This window comes from Ischnura elegans, chromosome 8, assembly GCF_921293095.1.
Source record: "Ischnura elegans chromosome 8, ioIscEleg1.1, whole genome shotgun sequence".
Classification (NCBI taxonomy): domain Eukaryota; kingdom Metazoa; phylum Arthropoda; class Insecta; order Odonata; family Coenagrionidae; genus Ischnura; species Ischnura elegans.
Window position 1 is genome coordinate 14,591,667 of NC_060253.1, and position 10,483 is coordinate 14,602,149.

Sequence of the window (10,483 nt, forward strand, 5' to 3'; positions counted from 1 at the left end):
CGATTGCCGGTCAGGCGTGTTAATATCAGTGACGTAATGGCATCATTAGCAGTGCCAGAACGCACTTTCCTTAACATTTTAGAATTTAAATATTACTGTGTATGTTTTGATTACAAATAATTATTTACATTTTATTGCAACAAGTATTGTTTTGCTCTCTAATTTATATATTATTTTGAGGCAATATTATTTTATACATTTTAGGCAACAAAAATGATGAAAGTGTTATTGGATTATCATGTCTTTTGTTAACCAGTGCCGGAATGGCGTTCCGGCGCCTTCCGGCACCATGACACCACTGATCATCGTGTCGTAAGAGTGAGGTATTCACCAAGTCTACCAATATTTCATGAGTTTGCTTTAATTTTAAGCCGTCATTTGGAAGACTTAGAACTTTATTATCAGGATTATAATTCCAATCTTCATCGGTATCATCACAATCAAAGGAGGATTTATGGGGGGGGGGAGGTATGGAGGCACGTGCCCACCCTGGACGCTTAAGAAATATACGAGATTTTTAATACATCTATTAATAAATTTGATGCTTTAAAATAAAAGTTATCAATAATTACATATTAATAACTATTATATTAAAATTAAGAGTACGTTCATAGAGTTATTGCTGTAAGTTGTTTTTCAAATATGAGAAGACCGTTTAATTATTAGACCCTTTTGATCCCCCCCCAGAAAAAAATCCTAGATCCACCTCTGATCACAGTCCATCAATAGATTTAACAGTTCCTTACCATTGGATTTCCAATATACAATGTTGTCCACCATGCAAACGGTGTCATTATGCAGTGTTATTCAGCAATCAATTTCAGCTGCTTAGTTACACAATGTTGTAAGTCTCACTTCACTATGATTCGAAAAGAAGTTGGAACTGTGCTGACGGATCCCAGTATGTGCTGCTACTTGGCGGTCCCATGTGTAACCTTGTCTTAGACCATTGCGTTTCTAGGTAGATACTTAGACTATTTTGGTGTCATTTGCCATGGATATATTAAAATCAGTATTGGTTGATTATTCGAAGGGCGTGATAGTCCCCTATTGAGATCATTGGATGGAGGTGATTGGGATGGGTAGAGTAAAAGATGTCGGATGCAGGTTGGGAACATGAAACGTGACGTCATTTGAGGTGTTTTTGTGTCATTGCAAAATTTGGATATGGGGATGGACACAATGGGCTTTAGCTCTTCACAAAAAATTACCAGAAGAAAGTCCGATAATGATGATGATAGTTGGAGGACAGAACCGAGAGCTAAGTTCATTTGCGCTTTAGGGAAGGGAGGGAATGAAGGAGAGAAACCCGGCGTCGGCATTTGCCAGCAATTAACGACAAGTGCTAAGGGACCGACGGACTAACATCCGATGCGACGGACGAAGTTCTGTGCTTGAAGTGCCCTCCACACAGCACTCAAGTAGGGATGGAACAGTCTCTGAAAAATCTCTACGATCTCCGGTATTTGAACCCGGGCCCACAGGGTGGGAAGCCAGAACTATAGCCACTACGCCAACGCGATCCCTGAAAAAAAGTTCAAGTGAGAAGTAATTCAGAGGGTCAAGAAGGATGCAGGGATGAAGAACTACTGGAAAAAAATGATAAGGGTTTTAACACCATGCATGTAACTTAATACCTTTTACTAACTCTGGCGAATAACCGCTGATCATAGCACATCAGTCACGGGATCAAATATATATTTCGATAGTTTTGGAACCATTGTTAGGCAATGATTTATCCCTTGCTATCGGCTGGTATCTAAAGGTCGTAATTTTTTCAACTTCGGTTACGCCTATTCAAACTGCTCAACTCTAAGCCGTTTTGAAGTAATGCTCAAGTACCTAAGTCACATCACATTATGATTTCTCCTACGAGGCTAGTAATGAATTCTTGTACAGTGCATCTGAAAGGTGTATCAGCAATTTAACGGCAATGTTATCAAAATACTATTGTATTTTATCACTGATGATATTATTTAAGAAATTATAAAAAATAAAAATTACCTCCTTTGGTTTAGGTCATCAGTAAAAATCATATTTGCCGACGAGACGTATATTTATTTTTCATTTCAAGGCTGTTATATGTTAGTGAATTTTGTTATATAATTGTACAATTTATTTATTTGCCCTAAAAAACTGAACAACTACCTGAAAGCCTAAAAAATGGAAAATAAATTTCTGAAAAGACGGCAAATATGAATTTTATAAATGAATTAAACCTCAAGATCTCATATTTATCTCGCTTATAAACAAGAGACCAAAAACTAAAGAATTATGGAAATAAATACATGCAATTTACCAAATTTATAAAATTGATTACGACCTAGGTTTCAATTTTAATGAATCATCTTTAAAATATTGTGGCATTGAAATCTAGGCAGCAATAAAATTTATAATCGTATCGGCAAGTATTTACTTCAATATTGAAATATTCTACTTCAACACGCTTGAACTTCGAATTTTATAAATAAAATATAGTAATTATTATCTAAATATATACGATGTTCGATAAACTAGATGTGCGGCACGGGAAGCTTAAAAAAAATTAATGTGTAATGGTTACACCATGTTTAGGTGGAACAAGGAGGAGCAAACATGTGCATTTTTATGATTGGCTGCTTTCAGGTTCTCTCCCGCGTCTGTTCATCTCAGGCGACGACATGTTTTGCAAACTGCAACGCTTGCGAAATATGTTTTCGCCTGAGATGGACCAGCGAAAGCCTTCTTACCAACATGTGCATTTCTAATCTTTAACTTTTGAAATATTGTGGTCTGTGGTATTTAATCATGTGATTTGACTTATTTTCATCGTTCTATTGCGCAGGTGCTGCTGCCGTCCAAATCCCAGCTGGACCACTTCTCCCATCACAACGCCTCCTCCATATTGGGCTCATCTTTCCTCTCCAACGACGTCGCTGCCGCGGAGGGTGACTGCTGGTTCCCCGAAGGCACTTGGTCCTTCGGCCTCGGGTTCCTCGCTCCAGCCATCGCGCTGCTCGTGGCCGACGCCGTGCTGCTGATCAAGAGCGCCATCTTGGTGCGATACACCTCCGCCATGTTGGTCGACCGGAAAGTCAGCGAGAAGATGAAGGCGAAGAGGAGATTACAGGTATGCGCACTTTCATTTGATACAAACAAACTGTCACCCTCATATTGACCGTTGTCTGAGGTACATTTTGTATCGTTTATAAGTCTCGTCTCGTTGGCGGCGGGGTAAAGTCCTCGCCTGCCATATAAGAGGTCTCGGGTTCGAGTCCCGCATGGATAGTTTTTTTATATCCAGGGCATGATTGTTTGTGTACGTGAAATTTTTAAATTTGTTGAATACCCCGATATATTTGTTGATACCTCCTTCTCCTTTTTATTTTTGTATTCAGATGTAAAAACAAAACGTTGGAGTTAATAAATTATTAAGTATAACACGGCCGATATGAGCTGTATTCGGTGGTTTGGGAATAAAATAAGATAAATAAAATATCTGAAATAAGATCGTATGCTTACCCATAGCAAGTCGATGGAACACCTCTCAGGTTCTCCATCGGTTGAGATTCTCCATAGCCTCACTCATTTGCTCCGAGGACGAAGTCCGAGTCAAATATTGAAAAGTGGGCCATGGAGAATATCAACCGGAGGAGAACCCTAGAAGACTTCCTATCGGTATATAATGTGTAAAGATGAATACCTGACCACGGTCATTTATTCCATCAGCTTGCATAACTTGTCTCCTCATTAATTTTTCCATTGTTTGATTACTGCTGCCTGCAATTTTATGATCTTGCGGCTTAACATAACATTAATATCCAACGCCTGATAAACTCCTCAGTAAGATTCATACATAACTTACAGAGAGATTGATATATAACAACTTACATCAACAAGCTGTCCTGGATGGACATCAAAAAGAGAATAAAATTTAAATTGGCATGTTTCATGTTTTCCACACTTTAAAACAATGAGCCGCAGTATATCATTGACCTCTTTTCCAAAAGAAAAATAATGCCTAATGTTGTTACGAGAGCGAAACCCGACTATCTTCATGTGTCCCATTATCGGTCCTCAACTCTTCAAAGATCATTTACCGTGGCCGCAATCTTCCCAAATTGGAACAATATTCCCAAATGAATTAAGGACTCTTCATCCCTTAAAAAAATCAGAACGCAGTTAAATCTTTCTGAATAGTCCAAACTAATTTTTTTTCAGTGTTGTGCATTCATTAATATGTATGCTTTACATTGTGCTGTATATTATCCTTTATTATCTTTTATCTGTTAACAAAATTTTTTTCTATACTTAGACATCATACCGTGAATAATATAATAATTTAGTTTAAAAAATGAGACAGCATAGTGAAAGCAAATATGAGTTTCATCAGTATTAATTTCATTTACTATGAAAATGTTTGTAATCTCTTTGTTATATGTTTGGGTAGGATTTTAATTTTATTACCATATTTAAACGTAAAAATGATTTCTGAACTATAAACTGTTCTTTAATAATAACTGTTCAAATCGGACGTAACAATGTTTGAACAATAATATTATATTATTATTATTAGCCGCCGGTCTCAACTGAGTCTGCTAAATTATCTCGCGTCCTTACAATTCCTATGTTTCAAAAGTTTTCCTTCAATCCACCTGCAGGATTCTTACGTGTCGCCATCGATGCAGTGGAATTCATTTTATATTAATGCTAGTGAATCACTAATTTAAGAAAGAAGAAAATGACCGATCTTCTGAAGCTAAGTAATAAGTTTTTTTTGTAGTTTCATGAACCAGATTCGATTACCCAATGTTCTTGAAGATTTTTATGTGTTCCATTTCAGGAGGCGTTGAGATGGAGCCTAGCATCTAATGTAATTTTTGAAAAGAGAGGCAAGTCACAGTCCTCGATATACGAGTACAAATATTGTCTGCCTCTCTCTTAGCTATTCGATAATGTGAATTACCGTATTCATTCTCATTTTTATTACTGTATTGCTGCAGTCCTTACCAAGTACGAAGTAACTCGTATGGTGAAGCCTCATGCACCATAGTCATGACCCCCTAAAGAAGAAAATAAATCAATTGAACTATTGGGTTTTGAACTGGGATCTCTTAATTATTTCTTAGGTTTGTTACTAATTTACAACTAAGTACTACCACGCAAGCCACGTCAATAGCGGGGATTAGATAACAGTCGAGTCAATATGCTACCATATCCTTTTGGGTTCAACTTTGTAGTTGCTGGCGTCTTCTCTCTGCATTTTGGCAAGCAATTTGCAAAGGAATCCGCGTACGGAATATTCTGCACGCTGCATATTTGTTACTTTGGCATTTTAATGCTTGCACCACAGCGATTTACTGTGTTCGAAGGCAATCATTAAGGCATCATTGTATTTTTTAATGAACCTGGTCTTCACTGCTATGTAATGCATTGCGTTCAGCTTATCCTATTCTGGTTGACCTTCCAGCGACGGAGACTTTAATGCCTGTTATCTCCTATTAACCCTAACTACATTAATTCTTTATCTCTCGATGACCATCCAACAGTGGAGATATTAACGCTCGTATTTCTTCCACCCTTTGTCTGCAATAGGTTTGCTTGTTCGCGCGGGTGTCCCTGCTGATCGGAGGTGTGACCGCTCTTGGTGCTGCCGCCCGCCTTTCCACGTACGCGCACCACGACGCCGATCCTTCGCCCCAGCACCACAGCACCACCGCCTCCTCACACCACGACCCAGTCGAGGCGACCTCTTCGCTGGCCGGAGGGAGCAGCGCCATCTGGCTCGCATTCGACGTCGCCAACGCCCTGCAGGTACTATCATTGAGAGTGTTAAGGCTGTTTTACAAGGGGCACGTACTTGCACAATTTGTGCACTGTGTGAACGAAGGCGCAGTCAAAATTGCGTCGTTTAAAGCGGTGAATTGCTGGAACACATGCGAGAACGCGTGGACGTGAAATGGCAAAATAGCCCCAGTTCTAATTCCGTTCATGCATTCGCGCAGTTCCACGCCATTTAAGAAATTAATGCAGCTCTAACCTGCGCAATTCCGTGCCCTGTGTAAAACGGCCTTTAAGAAAAAATGGAGTTGGAAGTCAATGAACCCTCCCATGGTACTCTCCTTAAATAGAAAGTTAAGAAGATCCATCACTTCCGCTCATCAGGTGGCATTTTGTCCTTCTATCATGAATAAATACTCGTTTAAAATTTGCGCTATTTTCTCGCAATGTCCATGGTAAATCCTTGTCAATATTTAGTATCAATATATAAAATTCCACCTTCGAGATGGCCTACGGAGGTAACATTTATATATTAAAAAACCCATTCACATGTTGACAGGGATATCCTCTAATGTAGTGATGATTGTAGTATGATATGGTAATATCATTGTCAAGTATGTGCGGTGGTTTAAGACCGGTAGAGCGAGTGCTAAGCGTCCTCTGCTGCTCTTTCTGGGATAGCTTGGACGTAAGGAAGGAATTTGGGTCTCGACGAGATGGGCAAAAAGAATATCCCAAGCTTAGAAGAGGCTCGAACGGGAAGGAAAAGGAGTGATGTCGCCGTAATGACTAAGGTGTATTGGGAAACAGTAATTTTTATGATTAGACGGCCGCTGCGTTCAAGCATACGCCCTGGCCATTTTGGAGGATGGTACGAGAATGCTGATGGTAACGTTACATTTAAAAGAGTGATGAATAAATAACTTTATGATATTTTCCCTCGAGGCCCGCTCCCTGATCATTGAGGATGTGAATCAACTCTGACAGCTTGGGATGCAGTGGCCATGTTCATTCAAATTGCTGAATGACAGCTTAGCTGGCGGATGAATGGATATGAAATTACTGAATACGTAAGAACGAGTCTCCCATCGAATCTTAAACACTCCTTCATCATGATACAAGACGCAGACGATTGTGGATGCCAACCGATGTCGGCGGCTGCGATGTCTTTCTGTGCATTCAGACTATTGAATGGCATCTAAAATTTCTGAAATTTTCGGAATAGTGGCTGTGGACACTGCTTCCGTTAAAAAAAACTGCGTATTTTCCGCTAAGGGTGAGGCATACCAGTGTGCGATTTTAATCTTATTAGTTATAAAAGGAGAGTTCATCAGAGAAATAGCTCTGAAAACTAAATTCTTTCTAGCAGTCCTGAAGTTAGTTTCCGTTTTTTAAAGGGAAAATGAATAAATACTCTCTACCGACGTTTTTACTGGCTGATATTGGCGGGTTAGAGATAACCATGATCTAATCTTTCCTTGATAATGTCGCATTTGATGTCAACTTTATCTGGAGAGATATCGTGGAACAGCGTATTCAATTATAAAACAATAAATATATCGTTCAGCCCGCTGAAATTGATGTGGAATAGTCCTAAAAACTAATATTGTTAACTAAATTTAAAACGAAGGCACTCATCATCGGGTAACTGGCGATGATTGCAAGCCAATCGAAGCTCGTGTAGTAGAGCTCTGAAATAAATTTAAGTGGGCAGTACGATATCTTTGTATTATAATTTAACCGTATCATTTGATGATAATTTTCAGAATATTTCACGGGCAGTAGCGGAGTCGAAGGCCGAGTTACTATGTTTGTGCCCAGTCGAAGCTTAGGGTGACACCGTGATTCGTTTCCCTCTCTTCCACAGGGCATCGTGGTGGCGCTGTGTGTCACGTGCGACTGCGGTGTCCTGAGGTTGTACACGCGCTCCCTGCGAAAGGGGAGCGGCAAAAGGCGCGGCTCCAAGTCCTCTTGGGGCCGCAAAGGGCGCAGGAAGGGCCCCGGTGGAGCACAGCACCACCCCAAGAAGCTCTCCAAGTCAACCAGTCTGCAGCTGCTCACGTGGGACCCCACACCGGACACGGTGTGATCGCCGACACGTTCGTCCTGTTTCCGTTGGGAAAGAGACGGCGGAAAGTGTGCTATGGAATTGTTGCGTTGGTGCATGTCATGAAATGGCGGCAGTGGTTGCTAAGTGTCCACTCAAAATGGCCGAGCCTCAGTTGACTTCCCGCATTGCATTTCATTGTTGACAAACATTAGATACGGGATGATTTAGCGGGAATTGCTTTGTGGCATTGTTGCATTGTGGCATGACATGAAATGGCGGCGGTGGCTGCTATGTGTCCACTCAAAATGGCCGTGCCTCGAGATGACTTCGTGGGCTATATAGTTAATAATCAATGGATACCGGCTGATTCGGTGGGAATTGTTTTGTGGAATTGTTGCATCATGGCGTGACGTGAAACGGAGGCTATGGTGGCGAAGTGATCACTTAAAATGGCCGAGCTAGAACAAGTTTTCACACAATCGTCGTACAATGGGTTGACCATTGTATCATTATTGGATACGGCCTTATGAGAGAGAGTGAGAAATGGTACGAGTTCAAAATCCGCTTGAATGAAAATGTCGTGCACAATTTAAGTTTCTGGGATTTGACAATCAGCAGGAATGTAATACGTAGAGAAATTCCGTTGCTTCAGGCGTGTCATGCTGGAGTTAGGAGCAGTGACTTTTTTACCCCATTTTAATAAGGTGGTAAGCATGAAAGGTTGTGAGGGATAAGTTCAATAACTTTTATTGCGTATATGTGGAATAACAAACATAATTATTTCAATTACAAAACGCTGATGAGTAATCCCCAAAGTATAGCGAGGAAAACAAACCCTTACTTTAGGTTATTGTATTCGTGTATAAATTGTGATCACATTTTCGTTTCTTGTATCATGTGTCGCACGATGTGATGGAAGCTATTCATTTTAGTTAAATGAGGTATTACAATATTTCCTCTAAATTTATTGTCACACGACGCACTTCGTTGTTACAACAACTTGAGATTGTTGTCGTTACTGCAATACGGGTCGTGCTCGAATGAAATAAGTGGAAATATTGCAATGTCTCATTTAACTTGCATTTTCGTTTGACGAATTCGTGCTATTGGGGACCTCTTCAATGAAGATAGGAATTTTCTCACCATCGTTTGGATGGAGCTGATGAGTAAAGCCTATAGTTTTAACCTTACAAAAATATTTCCAGGCACTGCGAAACATGGTATTTTTTTAAAGGATGAAGAAACCTATGCTACCGTCTTATCAGTAGCTCAATATTAAAATATTTTAGGAAGAAAGCTGTTTCTATGGAAAGAGGAAATCTTTTGATGGTTTTTGGGACGGAAGATTTTAAGAGACGAGCGAAGTCTTAATATCACTGAGAGACCATATCTACAGAAGCCTTACTTTTTAGAAAAAACTTAACTTGAAGTAACAGTACCGAGCTTTTTATACTCATCATCTGAAATTCATATCAGAAATAATATCAATGGCATTTCATATCCGAATAAAGGTTGAACAATATATATCGATTTATTAATAATATCCACGCACAGTGATGGGAAAGAAACAGTCCTTATACGCGTAAACTAGCGCAAAATACTTTTGTAAATCAATCAAAATATAATAAAACAGTTGACTACCCTATTACATGCGTCGTTCGTAGAAAAAACTAGGGGCCGGTGACATATTTTTTAACCTACACAAATTCGATGGCATTACTTTTACTTTAATTTTCCTAACTTGGTCTAGAGAATTTTTTCCTTCAATACAAATATTCCGCGTTTCTACGGAAACACGAAATCGTAGAGATGTTACTTGATGGAGTAAAATGTATATTTTTATGGCATTCTTGCGTTCTATTTGCGTTGTATTTCTACGTATGTGCGGAGAAAAATAACTTTTTCCAGCTTTCTGACCTTCCTCCACTTGATCGTTGCAGAGTTCCACTGAGTCTTTGATTGAAATTCATTCATCCTTTCTATGAAGATAACTATCATCCTGTGTTGAAATCGCACCATGTTCGTGGACTGAATTTTTCAATGGTGCGTATCTATCGGAAAGACTTGACCCAGCACATCATTGGTGCTCAATATGGGAAGCACTAATAGTGGATTTGGAGTAATAAATGTAAGAAAGTAGCTGCAGTTTCGTGTGAAAATATGTGTTGAAATTTGTAAAAAGCATAATAATGTGCAGTAATAATCCTGCAGCTGATATGTCGATAATTTGCACGCGATGTTCTCACGAGCAAAGATGAATAATGAAAAAAATAATTTGAAACGACTGCTGTGTACTATTAACGCAATTATAATTTACTCATTGAGGAATATGTACCTACGTGGTGTATAAAGAAAGGAAACTGTTGGAGAAGCTATTGGAGTTTTGTTCAAAATTTATTTTTGGAAGTAAAAACGATTGCATGAAATAAATATATGTATATTATCACGTATATATATTATTTCCGTGCCTGCTATAGATATAGTTTTTTCTTTGCACCTGTGAGAGATGGTTGGATGAACCAGAAGATGACAGGATATTAAAATTAACTACGTCTCTTAGTCAGTTTATCGTAGATTTTCATTTCATTCACAAATTGTTATCAGAATTTAGTGCATTTTTCTAATGTCCACCGTGAATATGTATGTGGCATTGGTGATGTTTTAATTGGATAA

General features: G+C 39.1%; 1 protein-coding gene across 1 annotated transcript in view; it reads left to right on the top strand.

Moving 5' to 3' along the window:
* The window catches only part of LOC124163930, a 286,595-nt gene extending 276,339 nt beyond the window's left edge, over window positions 1–10,256 (top strand). Inside the window, exons 5-7 of the mRNA XM_046541044.1 lie at window positions 2,825–3,109; window positions 5,575–5,793; window positions 7,628–10,256. Coding sequence (XP_046397000.1) covers window positions 2,825–3,109; window positions 5,575–5,793; window positions 7,628–7,849 — 726 coding nt within the window. The 3' untranslated portion in view covers window positions 7,850–10,256. The remainder of the gene's footprint in view (window positions 1–2,824; window positions 3,110–5,574; window positions 5,794–7,627) is intronic.
* The last annotated feature ends 227 nt before the right edge of the window (window positions 10,257–10,483 follow it).